Source organism: Piliocolobus tephrosceles, chromosome 14, assembly GCF_002776525.5.
Source record: "Piliocolobus tephrosceles isolate RC106 chromosome 14, ASM277652v3, whole genome shotgun sequence".
NCBI lineage: Eukaryota > Metazoa > Chordata > Mammalia > Primates > Cercopithecidae > Piliocolobus > Piliocolobus tephrosceles.
This window is the reverse complement of record NC_045447.1, coordinates 61,064,693-61,091,494: the sequence shown is the minus strand read 5'-3', so window position 1 is coordinate 61,091,494 and position 26,802 is coordinate 61,064,693. Positions and strand designations below refer to the sequence as shown.

General features: G+C 41.8%; 1 protein-coding gene across 1 annotated transcript in view; it reads left to right on the top strand.

Moving 5' to 3' along the window:
* The window catches only part of ADAMTSL1 (ADAMTS like 1), a 437,416-nt gene that overhangs the window by 396,814 nt on the left and 13,800 nt on the right, over window positions 1-26,802 (top strand). Inside the window, exons 24-26 of the mRNA XM_023190023.3 lie at window positions 17,777-17,989; window positions 19,536-19,716; window positions 22,328-22,535. Of these exons, the coding sequence (XP_023045791.2) occupies window positions 17,777-17,989; window positions 19,536-19,716; window positions 22,328-22,535 (602 nt within the window). The remainder of the gene's footprint in view (window positions 1-17,776; window positions 17,990-19,535; window positions 19,717-22,327; window positions 22,536-26,802) is intronic.

The window sequence follows — 26,802 nt, the reverse complement described above, 5'->3', positions numbered from 1 at the left end:
AGTCCTAGGGTATTAGTGAGGGTAGTAGCCACACAGTAACCCAATCATTTTGGAAAAGGCAAGGCCTTAATCAAGTCATAAATCTGGGTGGAGCTACTTTTCATGCCGAGAAAGATATAAAGTTCTTCTACCAGATACACAGGATCATGGGAGACATTAGCATACCCCCTGCCAATGGAAACCCAAAGCTTACACTAGGGGTGAAGAGACATTTGAGGAATGGAAAATGGGCTTGGATAGTTTTATTTTTCCAGAAACGTCTTTAAGTTAGTTTTCTTTGGGCAAATGTACATGGGAATCATCTTGGCCCAGTTATTTGACCAGCTCATTGGGAGGTCCCAGAAATCGGAGTGAAAATTAAAGTTGCTTGTCTTCTCCCACAGCCTTCTAGGGTCCAGCTGACAAATGGGAATGAGTAACTGAGTTTTTCCAATATGAATTAATCATTCCTCTCGGCCGGCTGCTTGGTGCCAGCTCCCACTCGTTCTAAGCTCTTTAGCGACCATCTCTGGCACCCAAGAGAACGCCAAACCAGAAATGGAAGGAGCCAGAAAAGGCACTGAAACGACTTCCCTACTTTTGCTCCGTCACCCCATGGCCTTAGAGTGAGGCCCGAACATACCATATACCATGAGCAAAATGGAGATCCCTCTATAAAATTTACAGGACTGAGTGTTTTCCAGTTTTGGAAAATTAAATTAAGGAAAGGACTCCCAGACTGACTACGCCAAGTGCCAAGTTTCATCCCGACACACATCATTTTTATAGTAAGTTTAACTCTGTGAAAAATAGAGGATTGTAATGAAAATGCTGACAGGCCTGGAGCCAGCTCATGAAGTAATAATGCCACATCTTTCATACTTTTACACAGCACGTCCTAATCAGCCACAGCTTTCTTTTCCTTTAGAAAGCAGTTAAATAAGTGAAAATTCCCAGAGTACTACTTTTTCTCCTCCTCTTTTAGATTGTATATTCTTATTTTCAGACCATGCTTCCTCATGAACTGGGTTCAGTCCATTTACAGCTTTTACTCTGTGCAATCGGTTTATCAAGCTCAGGTGCCTTTTTCTGAGCTGTTTTGCCAGAGAGCGGGGAGAGGAGAAAAAACGTGCACTCAGAACTCTTTTGCTTCTGCTCATTAAGGCTAAGAATGCATCAAAATGATCTTTGGCTGTGTGGCTCACTCAAAGTGACTGGCAGCTAATGAATGCCTGAGCTGGTTTGCTCTATCCTACAAGGAAGCCCACAAATTAAGCCATTTGCCAAAAATCTTGGTGATTTTCAGACCTTTGAATCAACAAAAATCCACTATATAATGACCCTCGTATTGTGAATTCAGAGCTTCTTTAGAGAAAGGTGCCACAAAGGCAACCTTATGCTATGAATTTTAAAGTTAGCATCTTCTGCTGAGGGTGCAAGGAAGTGAAGCCAGGGCTGCCAGGGCTCCCAGTTTTCTACCCCAATTTCCTTCTCACCTGTCCAACTCAGGCTGAGTAAGGCTGTTTCCCTGAGTCAGGCTGTTTAGTCAAAGAAGCCAATGTAAAATCAAGAGACAAACCTGCAGAAAGTCAGTGAAGTCAATTGGACAAAAGCAAGGATGTCAACTGGTGGCACATTATAGGTTACATCTGGACCGATGCCCTGTCCTTGCTGGAGGCCATTGAGTCTGTCATAGATGGAGCAAATAATGAGGGGAACCCCCTGGTCTTTAGTGCTTCCTTTTCCCTATTTCATAACTGTACTTGGGGATGTTAAACCCATTCAGAGAGATGTCTTTTCTGGCATTTAAGATTAAAAAAAAAAAAAAAAAATCACACATTTTTAAAAGGGGGCAACTTCATGTATAATTTAGTTTTCTTATTGGGTACATCTGTCCCATTCTAAACTTTTCTTACTTTCCAGATTTTTTTTAAAAGTAGACGAAACTAGGGAGAGGAAACCTTACACGTATGTGAATCACACCTGGCTTTGGCTCAGTTTAGAACCACTTTAGGCCTCGGAATGGGGCCTAAAGAATATTTTCTTTCACTGGTTAAGAAGGGTTGATAGAGAGAGGCCTTCTGCTGCCAGAACTCTCGTTAGCTAAGCAGCCTTCCCAAGTGCTGCAGCCTCCTCAGCCACCTCACTAACCCAAGCCCTTTAATAGCTGAGGCCTGGGGAGGAGAGAGCCCTGTCACTGCCTGCTGATGGCCTCTTCCCTGGGGTGGAAATGCTCCGCATGTATGTAGCTGGGAGGGAAACAGAAAAGACAGATGCTCGCCCCCTGCCTTAAACACTGTGAACTTCTTCATTGAAGGAAAAGGGAGGGGTGGGAATGATTTATTATTTGGCCTCTCGGAGGCGTGGAATACATTATTAGCACGTGTTTTTTGGTGTCCTTGTAAATGGCACGCAGAGATTGCTTGCCTTAAAAAAAAAACAAAACAAAACAAAAATGACGGATACTTCATTTATTTTAACAAATGAGAAATGTCCGTGACAGAAAGGAACCTGTTACAAGCCAGGTTTTCTCATTAGCAGTGAAATATGGATAATTATTCACTGGGAACATACACAGTGGGGATTCATGTTAAATTCCTTATTTTGCCTGTCGCTGCTGGCAATCCAAAGAGAGCACTGTATACACACAGAGACATACACATAAATACATACATAAAAGCACAGGGGCCTGTACTGCATGTGCTGAGAATACCAATTCTGAACACAAAGTTTTTATAAAATAAGCTATGTATTCAGTTAAAAGCCTTGAAAAAACAGATTAATGACAGAAAAGGCAGACGGCTGACAATTTTGTTCATTTACCTTGGTTATAATTAGTTTATTTTGATCTTTTCCTTTACTGTTCAAAGTGGACTTTCCTAAAAGTGTTTTCAATTCAAGATGAACAGTCATGCTTATTAGAAGCACATTCCCTGTGGTCAATGTCCTGATGCAAAGGGAACTACAGTCACCTCTGCAGCAGAGGGACATTGCCTGAGGAATGAGAGGGTATGTTAGGACTGCTGTAGTTAGGATACACATTCAGCAACTTTTAACAAAGACCCCCCGCAACAGTAGCTTAAAGAAGGCAGAAGTATATTCCAGTTTCAAGTAACGGTCCAGAGGAAGATGTTCCAGGCCTGGTCTGACACCATATCCTCTAGAGACCAAGGCAAAATGTCTTTAATCTCCTCTTGCTCTGACATCTCTAGAATGTTGCCCTTATCCACCTAGGCCAGGATGGCTTGCTGTATGTACATGTTCTCAACAGCAGGTTAGAGGAAGGGGCAAGAGGAACAAATCCTTTTAAAGATAGGTTTCAGGAGGTATGCACAGCCCTCTCCCTCTCTACTGAATGTAACCACACGCTGCACACTTTCTTGCAAGGGAAGTTGGAAAAATCTCTATTCCAAGAAACTATGTACCTCAAGTTCAGAGGTTCTTTTCCTATAAGAGGACAGATATGAAGGGACTAGCAGATTCGGCCACCCACAGCAACCAATCTAAAGTTGTCAGAAGTAAAGGTGTCGAGCACAAATGAAAGTCATCTCTGAGTGCAACAGAGCTGCATGAATGAAAGTGAACCTACCATCAGGAATTTTTAAGTTTGACAGATTATGAAATACTTGGGGAAATATTTTTAAATAGGCTGGTACACCAATTGTTTTAAACTTGTTAAAACTTTCTAGAAAAGGTATAGAGCTGAATAGGCAAAGTATGTAAAAGCAATTGTTTAAACACAGAGTCATTCCTGATGATTTAAACAGTGCAAACGTGTTTTTCTTTTTATTTTGGGTAATTTCACATACATACAAAATAAACCTAATGGTATACAGAGAACCCCCATGCCCTCATCATCACCTTCTGCCATTCTTATTTCATTTGTACTTTCACCCATGCCCCACTCCATCCCTACTCAATTATTCTTTTAGGTAAAATGTATATACATTGAAATACATACATCTTTTTTTTTTAGACAGAGTCTTGCTCTGTCGCCCAGGTGGAGTGCAGTGGTGTAATCTCAGCTTACTACAACTTTTGCTTCCTGGGTTCAAGCAATTATCTGCCTCAGCCTCCTGAGTAGCTGGGCCTACAGGCACCTGCCACCATGCCAGGCTAATTGTATTTTTAGTAGAGATGGGGTTTCACCATCTTGGCCAGGCTGGTGTTGAACTCCTGACCTCGTGATCCACCCACTTCTGCCTCCCAAAGTGCTGGGATTATAGGCATGAGCCACTGCGCCTGGCCATAGGGTTTTCTACGGTAAACGATTATATCATTGGTGAACAGCAACAGTTTTACTTCCTCTTTACCAATTTGGATGTCCTTTATTTCTTTCTCTTGTCTGATTGCTCTGGCTAGGACTTCCAGTACTATGCTGAAGAGAAGTGGTAAAAGTGGGCATCCTTATCTTGTTCTGGTTCTCAAGGGAAACTTTTCCCCATTCAGTATAGTGTTGGTTGTGGATTTGTTATAGATGGCTTTTATTACCTTAAGGTACGTCCCTTCTATGCCAATTTTGCTGAGCGTTCTAATCAGAAAGCAATGCTGGATTTTGTCAGGTGCTTTTTCTGCATCAATTGAAATGATCATGTGATTTTTTATTTATGTGGTGTATCACATTTATTGACTTGCGGATATTAAACCATCCCTGCATCCCTGGTATGAAACCCAATTGATCAAGGTGGATTATCTTTTCGATATGCTGTTGGATTTGGTTAGCTAGTATTTTGTTGAGGATTTTTACATTGATGTTCATCAGGGATACTGGTCTGTAGTTTTCTTTATGTCCTTTCCTGGTTTTGGTATTAGGATGATACTGGCTTAATAGAATGATTTAGGGAGGACTCCCTCTTTCTCTGTTTTTTGGAATAGTTTCAGTAAGATGGGTACTAACTCTTCTTTGGATGTCTGATGGAATTCAGCTGTGGATCCCTCTGGTCCTGGACTTTTTTTCTTGGCAGTTTTTTTTTATTACCATTCCAATCTCAGTGCTTGTTGTTGATCTGTTCAAAGTTTCTATTTTTTTCCTGGTTTAATCGAGGAGGGTTGTATATTTCCAGGAATTTATCCATCTCCTTTAGGTTTTCTAGTTTGTGCATGTAAAGGTGTTCATAGTAGCTTTGAATGATCTTTTGTATCAGCTCTAACATCTCCCATTTTGTTTCTAATTGAGCTTATTTGAATCTTCTCTCTTCTTGGTTAACTCACTAATGGTCTATCAATTTTGTTTGATCTTTTTAAAGAACCAGGTTTTTGTTTCATTTATCTTTTTTTTTTGTTTGTTTCAATTTCATTTAGTTCTGCTCTCATCTTTAGTATTTCCTTTCTTCTGCTCGGTTTGAGTTTGGTTTGTTCTTGTTTCTCAGATTCCTTGAGGTATAACCTTAGATTGTCTATTTCTGCTCTTTCAGACTTTTTAATGTAGACATTCAAGGCTGGGAACTTTCCTCTTAGCACCACCTTTGCTGTATCACAGAGGTTTTGATAGATTGTGTCACTATTGTTATTCAGTTCAAAGAATTTTTTAATTTCTGTCTTGATTTCATTGTTGATACAACAATCATTCAGCAGCAGGTTATTTAATTTCCATGTATTTGCATGGTTTTGAAGGTTCCTTTTGGAGTTGATTTCCAATTTTATTCCACTGTGGTCTGAGAGAGTACTTGATATAATGTTGATTTTCTTAAATTTACTGAGACTTGTTTTATGGCCTATAATATAGACGATCTTGGAGAATGTTCCATGTGCTGATGAACACAGTGTATATTCTACAGTTGTTGGGTAGAATATTCTACAAATATCTGTTAAATCCATTTGTTCTAGGTTATAGTTTAAGTTTACTGTTTCTTTGTTGACTGTCTTGATGACCTGTCTAGTACTCTCAGTGGATTATTGAAGTCTCCACAAGTATTGTGTTGCCGTCTATCTCATTTCTTAGGTCTGGTAATGATTGTTTTATAAATTTGGGAGCTCCAGTATTACGTGCATAGTTAGGCTTGTGATATTTTCCTGTTGGACTAGTCCTTTTATAATTATATATGTCTCTCTTGGTCTTTTTAACTGCTTTTGCTTTAAAGTCTGTTTTGTCTGGTATAAGAATAACTACTCCTGCTTGTTTTTGGTGTTCATTTGCATGGAATATCTTTTTCTACCCCTTTACCTTAAGTTTATGTCAGTCCTTATGTGTTAGGTGAGTCCCTTGAAGACAGCAGGTACTTAGTTGGTGAATTCTTACTCATTCCTCCATTCTCCATCTTTTAAGTGGAGCATTTAAGCCATTTATATTCAACATTAGTATTGAGAGGTGTGGTACTATTCTATTCATTGGGCTAGTTGTTGCCTGAATACGTGTGTGTGTGTGTGTGTGTGTTATTGTTTTATAGGTCCTATGAGATTTATGCTTTACGAAGTTCTATTCTGGTATATTTTGAGGATTTGTTTCAAGATTTAGAGCACCTTTTAGCAGTTCCTGTAGTTTGCTGACTTGGTAGCGGCAAATTCTCTCAGCATTTGTTTGTCTGAAAAAGACTATCTTTCCTTCATGTATGATGCTTAGTGTTGGTGGATACAAAATTCTTGGCTGATAATAGTTTTGTTTAAGGAAGCTAAAGATAGGACCGCAATCACTTCTAGCTTGTAGGGTTTCTGCTGAGAAATCTGCTGTTAATCAGGGAGGTTTTCCTGTATAGATGACCTGATACTTTTGGCTTGTAGTTCTTTAGATTATTTCCTTTGTCTTGACTTCAGATAACCAGCTGACTATGTGCCTAGATGATCTTTTCGCAATGAATTTCCTGGATGTTCTTTAAGCTTCTTGTATTTGGATGTGTAGATATCTAGCAAGGTCAGGGAAGTTTTCCTCGATTATTCCCTCAAATATGTTTTCCAAACATTTAGATTTCTCTTCTTCCTTGGGAACATCAATTATTCTTAGGTTTGATCTTTTAACATAATGCCAAACTTCTTGACATCTTTATTCATTCATTTTAATCTTGTTTTCTTTGTCTTTGTCAGATTGGGTTAATTCAAAAAACCTGTCTTAAAGTTCTGAAGTTCTTTCTTCTACTTGTGTTATTCTGTTGAGACTTTCCTGTGTATTTTGCATTTCTCTATGTCCTTCAATTCCAGAAGTTGTTATTGTTTTTAATTTATGCTATCTATTTCTCTGGAGATTTTTCCATCCATATCCTGTATCATTTTTTTGATTTCTCGAAGTTGGTATTCACCTTCCTCCGGTGCCTTCTTGAGTAACTTAATAATTAACGTTCTGAATTCTTTTTCTGGCAATTCAGAGATTTCTTCTGGGTTTGCAGCCATTCCTGGTGAGCTAGTGTGATCCTTTGGGAGTGTTTTGTCATCATACCAGGATTGCTTTTCTGGTTCCTTTTCATTTGGGTAGACTATGTCAGAGGGAAGATCTGGGGCTCAAGGGCTGCTGTTCAGATTCTTTTGTCCCACAGGGTGCTCCCTTGATGTGGTGCTCTCCCACTTCCCCTAGAGATGGGGCTTTCTAAGAGCTGAATTGCAGTGATAGTTATTTCTCTTCTGGGTCTAGCCATTCAGTGGGGCTACTGGGCTTCTGGCTGGTACTGAGGACAGTATGTAAAGAGTCTTGTGATGGATTTGTCTTCAGGTCTCTCAGCCGTGAATACCAGCACCTGCTCTGGTGCCAGAAGCAGGGGAGTGAAGTGGATTCTATGAGAGTCCTTGGTTGTAGTGTTGTTTAGTATGCTAGTTTTGTGTTGGTTGGCCTCCAGCCAGCAGGTGGCACTTTCAAGAGAGCATCAATCAGTTGTAGTAGTATAGGGAGGATACAAGCTTGCCCTAGGGTCACCTGGATAAATATTGGGGTCTCTCAGGCAGTGGGCAGGACCACAGATCTTCCAAGAGATTATATCCATTGTCTTCAGCTACCAGGGCGGGTAGAGAAAGACCATCAGGTGGGGCAGGGTTAGACGTGTCTGAGCTGAGGCTCTCCTTGGGTGGGGCTTGCTGGGACTGCTGTACCGGATAGGGTGTAGTTCTCAGGCCAATGAAGTTATATTCCCAGGGGGATTATGGCTGCCTCTGCCATGTCATACAAGTTGCCAGGAAAGTGGGGAAAGCTGGCAGTGACAGGCTTCACCCAGCTCCCATGCAGCCCGAAAGGCCAGTCTCACTCCCACTATGCCCCACCAACAGCACCCAGTTTATTTGCAGGCAGCTGGTGAGTAGGGCTGAGAACTTGGCCCAGGCTATAAGCCTCCCAGCTGAGAAAGCAAGCAGCACTTTCAGGTTTCACACCTCCCCAACTGCCATGGCTTCTGTGCTCGTGTCTGCATTCCCTGTTAACCCCACTCCCCAGGATTCTGTCCAGGAAACTTCACATCCAGTCAAAATTGTACAAAGTTCATTTGGAAATTTCCTTCTCCCTGTGGTCTTTCCCCAGTTCCACTGGCAGCCCTCTCCAAGGACCCCTGTAAGACAAAGTCAGAAATGGCTTCCCCAGGAACTGAGAGCCAACAAGGGTCTTCTCACTACTTCTTCTAACCCTACATTTTTCTCAGCTCTCTAAATTAATCTCAGCTCCAGGTAAGGTCAAATTCTTCTCCTGTGATCTAGGCTCCCCAGTGAGGATGTGCATTTGGGGGCAGATTTTCACCCTCTCACACTTTGGGCACTTCCAGTTTTCTGGCTGTCTCATGGCACCTGCAGTGGCAAGCAGCTTCCTTGAAAGGGTCTGTGGATTCTCTGGCCTTTCCCAGTATGTTCCTGTGGTAGTTCTTGGAGCAAAAATTCACAATGTAAGTCTTCACATGCTGCTCTGTACATCTGAGTGGAAGCTGCAAGTGAGTTCTGTCTCCTGTCTGCCATTTTTTCCCCTCAGGATTATTAGAATTTAGAAGCTTGGAGGAGAGACCACAAGGAGCTTGGACTCAGAGCTCTGCAGGGAAGGGGAGGTGACAGTTGCTGCTGGGATCCCTGAGAGGGCACAATAAGGCAGCTTCTGAAGTGTGGGATAAAGCAAATTGCAAACTAGGACCAACTACTGACAATGGAACCAGCTGCACTGCCAGGTTGAAAACCCTAATAACCTTATATATAACATTTTTTCCATAAGCCCCTTCATTGGCTTAGTTCCATTTCACTATATGTCAACTCAAGCAATGTAGATTTAAATCAGTCCACTTTGCCCTGGCACTTGGCTTTGGGGGAGAGAGAGGAAGAGGGGTGAGAATGAGTTTGAGATGATGTTAAGAAATCTGGGAACCTAAAAGCACCTTAAAGGTTATTTCATTGGAACATAAATGAACCTTTAAAATCATCAAATATTCTCACTTACAAATTAGAAAACTGAGACCAGAGAACCCTACTGAAACCCAGAGTTCTCCTTCAGAGTCATGAATCTGTGTAACTAACTTTCACAGTAACAAAACCACTATTTTCAAAAAAATTTTCCACAAAACTGATCTTAGCCCTGATAAGTTTCAGAGGCTTTACAGTTACACCCTCAAGATACTTTGGGTTCAGTTACAGACCACTGCAATAAAGCAAATACTGCAATAAAGTGAGTCACACAATATTTTTTGTTTCCCAGTGCATATAAAAGTTATGTTTACGCTACATTGTAATCCACTAAGTATGCAACACCAATACATCTAAAAGAAGACACATACATGCCTTAATTTAAAAATACTTTATTGCTAAAAAATGCTAACAATTGGCCCTAAGCAAGTCTAATCTTTTGCTCATGGAGGGTCTTGCCTTCATATTGATGGCTGCTGAATATTGGAATGATTCTGGCAGTTTTTAAAAGACAACAATGAAGTTTGCTGCATCAATTGATTCATCTCATGAAGGAGTCCTCTGTAGCATGTGATGCTGTTTGATAACATTTTACTCAGTTGAACTTTTTTCAAAATTGGTGTCAATCCTCTCAAACCCTGCCACTGCTTTATTAAGTTTATATAATATTCTAAATCCTTTGTCATCATTTTAACACTGTTCACAGCAACTTCACCAAGAGTAGACTCCATCTCAAGAAACTACTTTCTTTGCTCATCCATTTAAGTTTTATTATGACATTGCAGCAATTCAGTCACATCTTCAGGCTTTACTTCTCATTCTAGTTCTCTTGTTATTTCTACCACATCTGCAGTGACTTCCTCAACACTGAAGTTTTGAACCCCTCAAAGTCATCCATGGGGGTTGGAATCAGCCTCTTCCAAGTTCCTGTTCATGTTGGTATTTTGACCTCCTCCCATGAATCATGAATGTCCTCAATGGCATCTAGAATAAATCCTTTCCAGAACATATTCTATTTACTTTTCCCAGATGCATTTGAGAAATTACTATCCATGGCAGCTATAGCATTATGAAATTTGTTTCTTAAAGAGTAAGACTTAAAAGTTGAAATTACTCCTTGATCCATGGACTGCAGAATGGATGTTATGTTTGCAGAAATGAAAATAAGAATCTCCTTGTACATCTCCATCAGAGGTCTTGGGCAGGCAGGTGCGTTGTCAATAACCAGTAATATTTTGAAAGAAGTCTTCTTGTCTGAGCGGTAGATAACAAAAGAGTGACCTTAAAATATTCTTTAAACTATGCTATAAATAGATGTGCTGTCATCCAAGCTTTGGTGTTCCATTTATAGAGCACAGGCAGACTAGATGGAGCGTAATTCTTAAGGGACCTAGGATTGTTAGAACTAGAGATGACCATTGGCTTCACCTTAAAGTCACCAGCTGCGTTATCCCCTAACAAGAGAGTCAGCCTGACCTTTGAAGCTTTGAAGTCAAGTATTGACTTCTCTCTAGCTATCAAAGTCCTAGATGTCTTCTTCTTCCAATAGAAGACCGTTTCATCTACACTGAAAATCTCTTGCATTTAACATAGCCACCTTCATCAGTGATCTCAGCTAGATTTTCTGGATAACTTGCTGCGGCTTCTACATCAGCACTTGCTGCTTTAACTTGTACTTTTATGTAAGAGAGACTGTTTCTTTCCTAAAACCTTATGAACCAACCTCTGCTAGCTTCCAGCTTTTCCTCTGCAGCTTCCTCACGTCTCTCAGCCTTCATAGAATTGAAGAGAGCTAGGGCTTGCCCTGGATTAGGCACTAGCTTAAGGGAATGTTGTAGCTGGTTTGATCTTCTAGCCAGACCACCAAAACTTTCTTCATATCAGCAACGAGATTATTTTACTTCTTACCAACTTTTTGTGTTCACTGGTGTAGCTCTTCTAATGTTCTTCAAGAGCTTTCTCTTTGCATTCATAACTTGGCTGTTTGGCACAAGAGACCTGTCTTGGCTTTTGACATACCTTCCCCACTAAGCTTAATCATTTCTAGCTTCTGATTTAAAGTGAAAGATGTACAACTTTTTCTTTGTCTTGAACACTTAGATGCCACTGTAGGGTTATTAAGTAGCCTAAGTTTAATATTGCTGCATCTCGGGGAATAGGAAGGCGGCCCCAGGAGAGGGAGCAAGATGGGCAAACAGCCATGCAGTTGAGCAGTCAGAATACAGACATTTATCAATTAAGTTCATCTTTTTATATAAGCATGGTTCATGGCACCCCAAAACAACTATAATAGTAACATCAAAGATCACTGATCACAGATAACCATAACAGATCATAATGAAAAGGTTTGAAAATCTGACACACAGACATAAAGTATGCACACGCTGTTAGAAAATCATGACAATAGATTTGCTCAGCACAGGGTTGCCACAAACCTTCCATTTGTAACAAACGCAGGATCTATGAAGCACAATAAAGCAAAGCACAATAAAATGAGGTATGCCTATACTATGAAGGTAGCCTCTCAAAGACCTCTTAGTTGCTTCTTCTCCTGGGTCTTGAGTTCCAAGACCTCCACATCCATGGCAGGCCTGCCCTTGGAAACATCTCTACCCTATTCTCATCTGCATGAGGAACAGCAGGCTGGGAGGCCCTGGGAACATGACCAAGACCCAATGCTCAGAGGGGCCAAGAGAGGTTTCCTGGCTACTCACTATGGCCTCTGATTCCAAGAAGGAGGGAGGAATTTGGATATCATTTTTCTGCAAATATTCCACTTATTTAGCTGACTAAGGTTTCTGGCTCCCAGATAAGTAACTTCTTCAGCCCTAGAGACCAACCTAGGGGCTGCTACCACTCCTTTTTCTGCCTAAATACTCTCTCAGAAAATCCTAAGGCAGTTGGGAAAATGAGGACTAGGAGAAAATATGAAAGATTTCTTGGCCAAATGTCTTCTGTGTGCCTAGGAATAGTAAGGTTCATCTTTATCAACTTAAATCTCATCAGCCTCACCAGGGCTGACCAAACAAGATTGATGGAGCCAGCACCTTGATAGCATATGGCCTTTTTTTTTTCCTTCAAAGTAGATGTGATAGGGAGACACGCATTTGCTAAATGCTTGTCTTCGGGTATTTAGCTTGCATCAGGCTAAAAAGCTTTATTTGTTTTAGCTGCACTTTTAAAAGTATATTTGCCTTCATACACATATAGTTTTCCTGGCTTTTATTGGAAAATGAAACCAGCATTTTACTCCAGGCTACGTTTGGGGTTGGAGAGTATAGGTGCTGTGATCCCAGGAGATCCCCAGTGGACTGATTTCTCTCCCCAAGGTCATTTCTACCCTCATTTCAGAACAGGAGTGTGGTGACACCACTATGGACCTCGTGGCATGTAGATGCCTAGATGCCACCAGGAGCTTGTGCTTGTGGAGAGGCTCATTCTCCTGAGTACCTTGAGTAAGGTGATACAAGGCCAGGCAAGGTGGCACACACCTGTAATTCCAGCACTTTGGGAAGCTGAGGAGGGAGGAACACTTCAGGCCAGGAGTTCAAAACCAGTCTGGGCAACATAGCAAGACTCCATCTCTACTAAAAAAAATTCTTAATTAGCTGTGTGTGGTGGCACATGCCTGTAGTCCTAGCTATTCGGGAGGCTGAGGTGGGAGGATCACTTGAGCCCAGGAGTTCAAGATTGCAGCGAGCTATGATTGCACCATTGCACTCCAAACTGAGCGACAAAATGAGATCCTGCCTCAAAAAAAAAAAAAAAAAAAAAGAGGGTACAGATCAGGCAAGAGCTGGATCAGTACACAAGTAGCAGCTCTGTCCTATTCCAGGCCTTCAATCCACTGGCCAAGTGGAAAAGCTGGAAGATACCTCTCCCTAAATGTATCAGTTAGTTATCACCTCACACATACACATGCTGCATTTTAAAAAGCCCAAACTTGGTGACTTAAAACAACAATCAATTGTTCTTACTGATCTTACTTAGTTCAGCTGATCTAAGCTGGGTTTGGCTGGTGTGACTTGACCGTTCTCCGCATTTCTCTCGTCTTCCTCTTGGGATCATCAGGCCAGTCCTGGCATGACTTTCTAATATAATGGCAAAGGCACAACAGCACAAGCAAAAGCTCCCAAGATCTCTTGAGGTCTAGGTTTGGAACTGTTACATTAGCATCTCTGCCTCAGTTTTTTATTGTGGTAAGAGATACATAAAATTTACCATTTCAACTCTTTAAGTGCACAGCTTGATGCCATTGCATACATCTACCTTGTTGTACAGCTATCACCACTGTCTCCAGAATTTTTTCATCAACTAAAACTCTGCACTCCCCCTCCCTCCCTTCTCCCAGCCTCTGGTAGCCACTGTTCCAGTTTCTGTTTCTATGAATTCGGCTGTTCTAGGTACCTCATATAAGTGGAATCATACAGCATCTGTCCTTTTATATCTGACTTCCTTCACTTAGCATAATGTTTTCAAGGCTCATCCATGTTGTAGTGTATGTCAGAATGTCATTCCTTAAGGCTGTATAATATTCCATCATAGGTATATACCACATTTTGTTTACCCATCTATTGTTGGATATTTGGGTTGTTTAACTCTTTTGGGTATTATGAATAATGCTGCTATGAACATAGGTGTACAAATATCTTTTAAAGTTCCTGCTTTCAATTCTTTTGAATATATACCCTAAAGTGGAATTGCCAGAGCATATGATAATCCTTTATTTAATTTTTTAGGGACCACTATACTGTTTCCCACAATGGCTGCTCCATGTTATATTCCCACTAGCAATGCACAGCGTTTCCAATTTTTTCACATATTTGCAAACATTTATATTTTGGGTTTATTTTAATAATAGCCATCCTGGTGGGTATGCAGTGGTAACGCATGGTGGTTTTAATTTGCATTTTCCTAGTGATTCATTGAGCATCTTTTCATGTGTTTATTGGCCTTTCGTGTATCTCTTTTGGAGAAATGTCTGCTCAAGTCCTTTGCTTATCTGGGCATTTGTCCAAACTGGGGTGGTTTGTTAGTTATCAAATTTTAAGAGTTCTTTATATATTCTGCATATTAATTTCTTATCAGATCTGTGCTTTGCAAATATTTTCTCCCATTCTGTGAGTTGCTTTTTCACTCACTTGATAGTGTCTTATGATGTGTAAAAGATTTAAATTTTGATGAAATCTACTTTATTTTTTTCATTTGTTGCCTATATTTTAGTGTCATATCTAAGAAACCATTGCCAAACCCAGTGTCATTAAAGTTTTCCCCTGTGATTTTTTTTTGTAAGAGTTTTGTACTTTCCACTCTGAGGTTTAGGTCTTTCATCCACTTTGAGTTAATTTTTATATTTAGTGTAAGTCATTTGTTCACATATGGACATCCAGTTTCCCAGAACCATTTGTTGGCAAGACTATCCTTTCCCCATTGAATGGTCTTTGACCATATATTTAAAAGTCCGTTTCCAGTCTCTATTCTGTTCTTTTGGTCTCTATGTCTGTCTTCATGCTCTGATTACTATCACTTTGTATTAAGTTTTGAAATCAGGAACTATGAATCCTCTTTGTTCTTCTTTTTCAAGGTTGTTTGGTTATTCTGGGTTTTTTGATATTCCATATAAACTTTAGCATGAGATTCTCTATTTGCAAAATATATCATTGGGATTTTGGTAGGGATTGCATTGAATCGGTAGATCACTATGGGTAGTATTGACATCCTAACAGTATTAAGTCTCCTAATCCATAAACGTGAGATGTCCTTCCATGAATTTATGTCTTCTTTAATTTCTTTCAGCCATATTTTGTAGTTTTCAGTGTTCAAGATTTTTGTCTCTCAGTCCATTTTGTGCTGCTACAACAGAATACCTGAGACTAGGTAATTTATAATGAACAGAAATTTATCGGCTCACAGTCTTCCTTTGCATCTTCCAAAAGGGAGGAAAGCTTTGTCTTCACATGGCAAAAGGTGGAAGAGCAAAGAAACAAATAAGGGCTGAACTCACCTTTGTATAATGACATTAATCCAACCCATGAGGACAGAGCCCTCATGGCCTGATCACCTCTTAATACTGTTACAATGGAAATTAATTTCAACCTGAGTTTTGGAGGAGACAAACATCTGAACTGTAGTAGCCTCCTTGGTTAAGTTTATTCCTAAGTATTTTCTTCTTTCTGATGCTGTTGTGTGTGGACTTGTTACAATAACAATGAACAATCAGTAAAGAAAAACATCTGTCTCATTTTTGTCAGCTAAATAACTCACATGGCCAAAGCCAGGAGGGGGAAGTATAACCGCTCTCTCATGGGAGGGCACTGTCAAGTTGCATGGTAGAGTCAGCGGATACATGAAGGAGTGAAGAATTGGATCATATAATACTAGATACCATACTGAGCTTCCAGGGGTCCATTTTTAGGTTTATCTTTTTAGAACCCTCCCTTCCAAATAGTCTGCTCCTACCCTCTCACTACTACCTCACTACCTCAGGAAAAACAAAAATGAAGGGCAAAAAAGTAAGTAAGCAAAGAAACAAAGGAGGTGGCAAGGTGCCCAGCTGAACAAGTAGCAGGTATGGGGGAAAGAACGCAGTCCAGGAGTCAGGTAGAAGGCCTGCTGCACAGTCTCAGGAAGGTCTCCTAACCTCTCTAGGCCTCAGTTTCTTCCTCTGGTGGTGAACTAGATGATTTCTAGGGATTCCCCATCTTGTGTAAAATTTAACAGTTCTATCCCTGGATTCACAAACAAGAAATATTAGAGCAGGTGTGGTGGCTCACATCTGTAATCCTTGCACTTTGGGAGGCTGAGGCAAGCAGATCCCTTGAGGCCAGGAGTTCAAGACCAGTCTGGCCAATATGGTGAAACCTCGTCTCTACTTAAAAATATGTATGTGTTTGTGTGTGTATATATATATATACACACACAGAGAGAGAGAGAGAGAGAGAAATTATCTGGGCATGGTGGTGCACACCTGTAATCCTAGCTACTTGGCAGGCAGAGGTTGCTGTGAGCTGAGATTGCACCACCACACTCCAGCTTGGGTGACAGAGCGAGACCCTGTCAAAATATAAATGAAACATTAGAAAATCCCTTCTCTCTGTAGATGCATTGGCACCCACACATCCACAGAGGGTAGCCACCTGTCTTAGTCCAGTCAGGCTGATGTAACAGACATATCATAAAAACTAGTGGCTTATAAACAAAAGAAAATTGTTTTTTACAGTTCTAGAGTCTGGCAAGTCCCAGATAAGTGCAGCAGCATATTAAGTGAGGGCTTGCTGTCTGCTTCATAGATGGCAGCTTCTCAATGTGTCCCACATGGTGGAAGGGCCAAGGCAGCTCTCCAGGGCCTCTTTTATGAGGACACTAATCTCATTCGTAAGGACAGAGCCCATGTGATGGAATCACATCCCAAAGGCCCCACCCTCTGAAACCATCACCTTGGTGATTAGAATTCAATATGAATCTAGGGGGTACACAAACCCTCAGACCATAGTACCATCTTTGTGCCTCATATCTCATCATTTCCTGCCTTGCATCTGCAGTTTTGAGTGTGTTTTCTAAAAATCTTATACCAGCTGGGATCTCCCTGGAAGAGGGAAGATAGTCTTAATTATCTTAACTCTCCCCAGAGCAGTAGGTACCAAACGGATATTTTTCTAAGTAAACTGAGGGGAAAAAAGTCTTCAGATTCTTTAATTTTCAATGACTTAATGCATTTTACATATCCAAATAAATTCTCTGTGGAAGGTAAGTTGCTGGGGCACAAGAGCGAACACAGCAAATACCCTGTCCTTCCAGGAATTTCTCTCACAACTGCAAACTGTTTATCTTACTGATTCTACACTACAAAGTCTTGGGTAGACATGATGATATCTGAGTTTATTATATCAAAATATGTTTGATGCTGCTGTAGATATGTATAATATTGTACCTGTCCAGTGCAGGCTTTGCAAAAGCCTTCAGAAGACAAAGCCTTATGCAGAAAAAAGATCCAGGTTTAAAATTGTTTTCCTAGTCTCTGATGAAAAAATATTTTGACTGGAAAAATCACATAACAAGTAAAATGAGGGAATATGATACTTTTACCAATTCAAGTTTGTTTCTTAACTATTACTATATAGTATGGTATTTTTTCCCAACATATTGTATTTGAAGAAGGAATTTGTCAGAAAAAAAAAATCACTATACGAACTACTTATCTTGAAAAAACTGTTCAAGGAATGGAGATTAACTGTATCATTATTTTAAAGTTAGTATAGGGACAAACAGAAATAGGTACTTTTGTTATCCAATAATTTTATTTAATTGAATGAATTATAGTCACCCTCCTAGAAATTCAGAGAATAAAAACATCTCCTGTTCACTCAGGAATGGCAAATATACTAAAAATGCCATGGACAAGGCCACATTGTGTGTACAGTTTCTAAAGCCACAAAGACAGTAAACCAGTGCACCGGGAATGTGTCCCTTATGGCTTTACGAAGGCTTTCTTCTTTTCCTCTCCTTCTAGGCTGCCCCATCAAAGGTCACCCTGTCCCTAATATCACCTGGTTTCATGGTGGTCAGCCAATTGTCACTGCCACAGGACTGACACATCACATCTTGGCAGCTGGACAGATCCTTCAAGTTGCAAACCTTAGCGGTGGATCTCAAGGGGAATTCAGCTGCCTTGCTCAGAATGAGGCAGGGGTACTCATGCAGAAGGCATCTTTAGTGATCCAAGGTAAGAAACCCTGCAGGCTTTGCAAACTGGACTGATTTCTTGAACAAGAAAGCCCATTTGGGAATCTAACTATCTAGTAAAACAAAGTGATTTCTGATCTTCAGTGGTACCCAGGGCATGAAAACCGAAGCTGCGCCATGTTTCCATACAGTGAGACCCTACTTCTGTCAACATGGCTCCTCAGAACAGCCATCATGCCCCTCCCAGCAGAACCTGGAAAAGCCAGTGCTGCCCTCATAAATCGGCCCTTCTGCTTATAATATTGCTGTTGCTCAGGACCACGGAAACACCACGATATATCAAAGTCAGATGTGATTCCTTTATGCTGATTTAACTAGTACAGATCTCACATACACAGAGTAGCCTGTTTGGTTACTGCCTAGAGAGACAGGCCTGGTGCCAGTGCCTGCTGATCATCCTGAAGAGTCTTCAGCTTTGGTCATAAGCTGAGGGCTTTCCAGGCACCTTTCCTTTGGCCCTGGCAAAGAACAGACTGGGAAGCCCACATGGCTCATGCATTAACCTTCCAGGAAAACAGGCAGGTCAGAAAGCCTTTGGGCGGGGCCTGGCCTTCACTGCACCAAGAAAGAGTTGTAAATGAGGCCAAATCAGTGGGAAAGAGGGAAAAGTGGCCTTTTTATAGAAACTGTGTGAGGCTTTGGAGTTTTCCATAGGCTAGTTCAACCTGTGGCCTGTGTGTGATATATTCCAAAATGAAGGATGCCATGGTAAAGGACAGAGTTTTGTGCCAATATGGCCCAAAAAGATGGAGAAAGGGAAATCTTTCTAAGCAGATAAGTTTTCTTCCTAAATATCCTCCTTCGCCATTTGGCTTTTCAGACAGGAAAACAAATGTTCCATTTTCTTGCCAGCCAGCTAGTCTCTGCTGAAAACCAGAAACCAGGGCCTATTTGCAAGACTGTAATACACAACTTTGCAAATAAGCACTCAAAATTTACCACCTCATATTTATTTTTAACAGCTTTCCTATCAGTGAGTCCCAGACCCCCAAAGCAACCGGCTTTCTTACTGACATCATTGTCTCATGTAAATAAGCACTCTCTGTATAGGCTTTTTTGGGTAACATTTGCAAAGTCCAGCTCGAATCTGTACTGTGATGGTTAAGTATTTATTATATTTATATATCTTTGTAGAAAACAAAATCACTTTCTGGTGAACCAATGAGGACAGAAAAGGACTGTAGCAAATATCTTTAAAAATAAGATGACCTATGACCTTAATTAAGTACCCTTTGTATGTCAGGCACTGAGCTACTTTACTTTCATTATTTCCTGTCCCCATAGTAACTTGGTAAGGTGAGGGTCACTGTACTCATTTCATGGCTGAGGCCCCTAGAGACCACGTGACTTCCCCAAATCGTTCAGGAATGGTGCCCATCGAGGAGCGGGGCCTCATTTATAATAGCTCCTCTCCTTCAGGCCACAAATCCACCCCTTCCACCCTCTCCCTGCCCTGCTCAGAAGGAATTCAGAGTGTGGGCAATTATGCTATATTCTTTTCTACTCTGCTCCTCCTCCCATGACAGATTACTGGTGGTCTGTGGACAGACTGGCAACCTGCTCAGCCTCCTGTGGTAACCGGGGGGTTCAGCAGCCCCGCTTGAGGTGCCTGCTGAACAGCACGGAGGTCAACCCTGCCCACTGCGCAGGAAAGGTTCGCCCTGCAGTGCAGCCCATCGCGTGCAACCGGAGAGACTGCCCTTCTCGGTGAGTGCGGCAGACACTGGCTCAGACCTCCCCACCCTCGGATGGGCCCTCACTTTTAGCGAGGTCGATGGCCAGCCCTTGAGTAGCACTGTGCAGGGAGAGATGCCAGCCCAGGAGCTGTTCTTGCCTCTAGGCACAGCCTTGTCAGGCCTCTCCACCCTGCTGAAAATATCCTCAGACTACGCCACCCCCTCAGCTCTGTTTATTCCTCACCCCGCTAATGGTCAACCAGGTTTCCCAAGTGCCTGACAGGGTCTGTTCAGGGAGCAAGAGCATCCCAGGCCCTAGCAAGCCACAGACTCCCCCACCCATCATACAGTAATCAGCTGACTGAGTTGTTTGTAGAAAGCAATGTCTTTTCAGCTGAAGGGCTGAGGAAACAATGATTACTGGGCTCCGCCCGCCCTCCAAGTCTAACCTTAAGCACCCGTGCTAATCAGTACTCCAGTTTAGTTGGGGAAATCTTATCTTCCTCTTTTCTACAAAGGCTGGCATCTCACTCAAGTTGAAATAAATCTTTGTTTCCGATAGTAGCCTCATGCTCAGCATTTGGGTTCCTTGTGTGGCCCAGCATGACACCCAAAGCCTCTGCCATCTTCCTCATGCTTCAAGAGGCTATGAGTCCCCCTGTGCACCCCATCCTCTGTTGTCAGCAGTAGTTAAGTGGATACTACATGGGCTTGGAGTTGGCACTGGTGTGGTGCTCAGAGCCTGGGGGGACTTGGCTCTGCACTCAACCCTCAAATGCCCCTTTACTACCTAGCTGTAGGACTTTCATACAATACTTAGGCAACTGCTTTCTGTTTTGCCAGCTGAGTCATAAGGAGCAGCTGAAACCAGGAGAGACTCAATGAAATATGAAACATGCTCATTAATATCAGCAGTTTGACTTGCTGACGGGAAGGTTTCCACAGGAATGATTAATGTCCTTTTATACCCTTCCTGAACTGTAACATACCCCGGCCCTTTCCATTCTCAAACCCCCCACCCCAGCTCCTGAAAAATTGCTGAAACGTATATTTGGAAATAAAAGTTGATTGAAATGCAGAGCTGACATTCACCAGGGATATAAGAGGCTGGAAAACTGCCCTTGCCAAGCTATGCAAAATGAAGAAGAGATCTTTGACGTGCCAGGAACTTTTTGACTTGATTTGGTGATGGTCAGAGTCAATCAGCTTAATTTACTTCTGCAAATGAAATAATAATGGCTGTGTTTTCTTGGATTTCAATGCCCCCAGGAGTTTTTAAACACCTCTTGCCTGCTTCCTAAGTGGCTCTGCTCCTGTGGGCTGGAAATCTGCATGTAGTCATCCCTCTACAAGGCAAAGAACAGGGAAGTGGCCACAAAACTAAATAAGTCACAGATCCAGATTTAGGAGGAATTTGCTCCCCTTCCCTGCTACATGCCTCTCCTCAAAGCCAGATGTGGCGCCGCTTGGCTGGGACGTAGCCATAGGTTCACTTTGCCTGCCAGATGTTTTGAACACTTAGTATCCTTCTTTGCACATGAACAAGTGTTGCCCTGGTTGTCTCTTTAAGATACAACTGGGTAACCCTGCTGTGACCCAGGTAGCTGCTTTAACCATTTTGTTAGATAAATTTTCTCAAAGAGTGGGATTTTTTTTGTCCTAGATTACATGAGCAACAAGTCTTGCAATTTCCCCAAGCTGTCTCCATCTCTTTGAGAATTATTACAGGGCACGCACATGCAATGAGAATCCCTGCATGTTTGTATATGGACCAAGGATTTCAGAGTGTTCCCATTTTACAGGATGGCTTTGTGAGAAAAGTCCATTTGTCACAGTCTCACTTTTGGAACCTAACATTCAGAGAACAACTATCTGTACCACGTATGCAGCCCTCTGAGAGGTATAAGACCTATAGACTGTAACACCAAGAGATGGGAGGAACTTTACCTGCTTCTGAGGCATTGACCAAAATGTGTGGCAGGAAGTACGCTGAGCACCACCAGACAAAACTTTGACTTCGGTGAGGCCCAGATTACTTTCTGTGTCAGGAGGTGACACAAATTTGGATCTGACTTCCCTAGAACCTTGGATCTCCTTTAGGAAGTACCAACACTGCAGTTAAAAAACAACAAATTGATTCTCTTACGATTTTGAAGGCCAGAAGTCCACAATCAAGGTATCCGGAGGGTCATATCACCTCCAAAGGTTCTAGGAGAGAATCCGCTTCTGGTGATCCCAGGTGTTCCTTGGCTTGTGGCCACATCACTCCACCTTCAGCCTTTATGGTCACATTGTCTCCTCCTCTTCTCTGTATGTAATCTCCCTCTGCCTTTCTCTGTAAGAACACTTGTTATGGCAGGCATATAGGGCCCAGCCAGATAATCCAAGATAATCTTATCTTAAATCCATAATTACATCTGCAAAGAACCTTGCCACATAAGGTAACATTCACAGGCACTAGGGATTTGACATGCATATCTTTTGGAGGAGTCATTTTTCAGCCTATCTTTCCAAGTATATACTGTGAAAAGGGTACTGGCCCCAAATTAGTGGCAAGAGCAGGGATGTGGGGTGGGGAGGGGATCTCTTTTCCCCAGGGCTTGTCCCTTTAGGGCTCTCCTGACATTTCTTCCTCTCCCCAGGTGGATGGTGACCTCCTGGTCTGCCTGTACCCGGAGCTGTGGGGGAGGTGTCCAGACCCGCAGGGTGACCTGTCAAAAGCTGAGAGCCTCTGGGATCTCCACCCCTGTGTCCAATGACATGTGCACCCAGGTTGCCAAGCGGCCGGTGGACACCCAGGCCTGTAACCAGCAGCTGTGTGTGGAGTGGGCCTTCTCCAGCTGGGGCCAGGTGAGGAGCCAGAGAGGTTGTTATTTGAAAGCTAAATCTAAAGGAGTGGACGCTGCCACAGTAGGAAGTGAAATGTTACCACTGCCACCTCCTCCTTTCACATTCTGATTGGCCAGGCATAGCTTTTGTTGGTTGTCCAGCTGAGACACCCCCAGAGCAGCAGGCTTTTAATTCTTTGTGTAATTCTATGAACCAATGTGGTTGAATGTTTTTAGGCAGTTAGCAACTCAAAACATCTTCTAATTGACCATCTATACATTATTACATCTATGTCCTCCATTCCCACCCTCAGGTGTGTCCTTTGGAAAACAATCACTTGCGACTTTCTATTAAGTTAACCCACTGTGGCCATCTTTAACGAAAATCAAATGTTTTTGGCCATAGAGTTCACGTTCCAACTCATAAGCCATTTGTGTCCCAGGTAAGTTGAGGCTACTGCTCAATGCTAGCCAATTAACATGCCTAACTGGAGACTCCTTTCTGGAGCTTCTACTAACCCTTCCTTATTTCCAGTGACATAATGTATATGCTTCATAATCAAAGAGGCATGAGCTCCCCTTGCCTGGGGGAATATCATCTTTCTCTTACCTGGAAAAGCCCACTTCTCATAGCTCACATACCTCTCAAGACAGCTCTGCTTCCAGGCCCTTGAGGCTTATTGGTAGTTCATAAAATTACAATAGCAAACAGATCTGGCTGCACATGAGAGATGTTTCTGCACTGTGTCATCAAGGTCACTCAAGGGGGGACATATGGTGCACCAGTGATTGTTTCCTAACAGAAAGAAAAATACATATGTCTTTCTCCTCTTCTCCATTCCTTCCCCTCAGAAAAATTCACCCTCTCCTCCTCTTTTCTGCAACCCTCCAGGACAGTATGTTTCAAGCTTTAATGTGAATCACCTGGGAATCTTATTAAAGATGCAAATTCTAATATGGTATGTCTTAGGTAGAACTTGGGATGCTGAATTTCTCAAAACTTCTGGTAACATCAGTGCTCCTAGACCAAGGGCTTCACTTGAAAGAGTAGCAAGGCTTGAGGCATTACAGATTGCAGACAAATGCTTCATATCACAATCCTGTTGATGTGTCTCTGCTGGTAATATTGCTGATATTGTGCTTCAAACTGTAGATGCTTCTCAAACATCCACACTCCACTCCTGTGAGAAAGAAAGTGATGATAGTTTCTAACAAAAAATTCCTTTTGGAATAGTGTTAGACTTCATGAAGGTAGGCAGAAGGAAAAACATTTGTATAAGAAAACCATGCCGATTTTGGTCCAAGTAAAACTAAGACCACCTTCTTAGCTCCAACAATCTGGCTTCATGTAATAATTCAACTTTCTTCTTTTAATCTAACATACATTTATGGGACACCTGTCTTGGGAGGGGAATGTGTCCCATATAAGCATGTGTGAAGAAATGAAGGGAAAAGCAGCCCACAATGTTTGCAGGAGAATGAGGTGACAGAATAGAAATAGAAATGTGGCCTGGAAAGCAGGTGCAAGATCATAAAAGGGTCTTGCATGCTGTACAAAGAATTTGGATTTTATTGTAAGTGCAACTATAAAGATTTTTAAGAAGGAGTGGCACAATCAGACTTTTAAGATTACTGTCTGGCCAGGCACAATGGCTCATGCCGGTAATCTCAGCTACTCAGGAGGCTGAGGCAGAAGGATCACTTGAGAGGCTGAAGCTGCAATGAGCTGTGATCACACCACTTTCACTACTCCAGCCTGGGTGACAGAGCAAAAACCTTTTTTTTAAAAAAAAAAAAAAAAAAGGTATGCTGTATAGTGATCAAATTGGCAAGTGAAAGGACTACAGAAAGAGAAACCTAATCTAGGTGAGCAATGTTGGTGGTCAGAATGAAGGTATTAGAGAGGAATCCATTTCTCTTTATAAGTGTGATTCACATGGCTTCCATGATCCATTGGATATCAGAGATGAGAGAAAGGAAGGAAGTCAAAATTTTACTGGAGGTTCTGAATTGAATAACTAGATAGGAATGCGGAAAAAAGAGGGTGGATTAGTGCTATATGGAATTGTTTGGGACATGTTTAGTACGAGATATCTAAGTACAGATGCTCATTAAGTAGTTGCACATATAGGTCTGGGACTTAAAAGAGAACTGTGCTAAACACTATCAATTTGAAAGTCATTAGTATACAAGTGGTGGCTAAGAATCATAGATGTTATCACCCATAGAGAGGGAAACGATCAGATTAAGAAAAGGCACAGGACAGAACCCTGGGGAAAACAACACTAACCTGGGGGAAGAAGAGGAAAAAAGATTAACTTAATGAGTGGGAAAATTCACAGAGACCAGTGGAGGAGCTTTTTCAAGAAGGAAGGAAGTCAATGGTATAAAAATACATCCAACAGAATAAACAAAATACAAAATAAGCATTGGCCTTATTTTATATATACAGTGCATATTCGAACTTGACTGATAGGCAGTCACTGGTAACCCTGTGAATGGCAGTTTCAGTGTAACAGTAGGCACTGAAATCAAACCAGCAATAGGTTTAGTTACAAATGAGAATAGAGGAAATAAGTGCTTCCAGGGACACATTACTCCTTCAAGAATTCCCAGTGTAGTCAAGGGACATTAGCAAAGGGGCAAATTAGGAAGCTCCAAGTCCATGTGCTCTTATGGAAGCATCACAAAAACAACTAGAAACTGGCTGAACTAACCTTATAAGTGTTCTGGAAAACAGCCCAAGTTCTACAGCAACCAAGTAAACAGCCAATAAAGAAAAAGCCATCTTTAAGATGATATGAAATTTCCTGGTATTTTCATTCATCCTTGCCCCACCCCTCCCCCATGTGGCATGGTTTTGATCTTGACAATGTGGCAGCCACTACTTGTGAAATCTGCACAAGGACCACAGACCTGCAGACACCTGGGAAAATAGATTATGGGTGGAGACATACAATTGACCCTCTAAAGTCCCAAGGAGAACCTTGAGTGAGACTCTGGGAAATTAAGACACTCAAAAGCACCTATGTATATGGAGAAGGCCCATACAAAACACATAAAAGATCTGAAGACCTTACGCTTTCACCTTAGACTGATTAATCAGTGATGGACTGCCCAATCACAGAGCCAGTCTACAGAGAGTAGGAGAAATGGCTATTTTTCAAATGTCCAGTTTTCAACAATAAAATCACAAGCCATACAAAGAAATGGGAAAATATGGCCCATTTTAAGGAAGAAAATAAACATAGGCATTGAACATAAAAGACAAACACTTTAAAACAACTATCTTAAATATGCTAAACTGGGAACTGAAAGTACTATAACTGAATTGAAAATTTACTAGTGGGATTCAACAGCAGATTTTGCAGGTAGCAGAAAGAATTTTCAAACTTGAAGATAGGCCAATCAAAAGTATTGAGTCTGAGGAGAAGACGACAGTAAACAGAGCCTAAAAGAGTTGTGAGACACCTTCAAGTGGACCAACATAAACATTTTGAGAGTCTCAGAAGAAGACAGGAAGGAGTTGAAAGATGATTTGCAGAAATAATGGCCAAAAACTTCCCAACTTTGAGGAAAGACATGAATCTACAAATCTAAGACACTAAACAAACTCCAAGTTGAAAAACCCAAAGGGACCCGCACTAAGACACATTAAAATCAGTCTTTAATAAGAAACAAAGAGGAAACTTTGAAAGCAGGTTCTTGGCCCTTTATATATTTAAAGGGCCAAGAGGGCTGATTAGAAGCAGCTGTAGTCCACAGCTCTAGCAGAGAGGAATGAAAATGGGGAGTGAATTTGGCACCTTCATCTAACATATCCAGGTTCTCTCACTGGGACTGACTAGTCAACTTGACCCATGGAGAATGAAGAAAACCTGGGTAGGCCACTGGCCCACATGGGGGCAGCACGGAGCCAAAAATCCTTCACCCCCAGCCAAGGAAAGTGGTAAGTGATTGCACAACCCCAACCTGGAAACCAACTTCTGCTACGGATCTTTGCAACCAGTGGATCAGGAGATCCTCTAGTGAGCCAATGCAACCAAGGCCTTGGGTTTGACACACACAGCTGTGCAGTCTCAGCAGAGCAGTTGCTCAGACTCACACAGAGACCCAGAAGTCTTTCAGACTCAGGCCCTAGGAATCCCAGCAGCCAAGCAGCATCATTCTGCAGGCCCCACTTAACATGGCACCTCACAAGTTTAAGACCCACTGGCTTGGAATTGCAGCTGCTGAGTACATCAGGCTAGAGACTGCCTGAGGCAGATTAGTTCCCAGGGGAGGGGTGG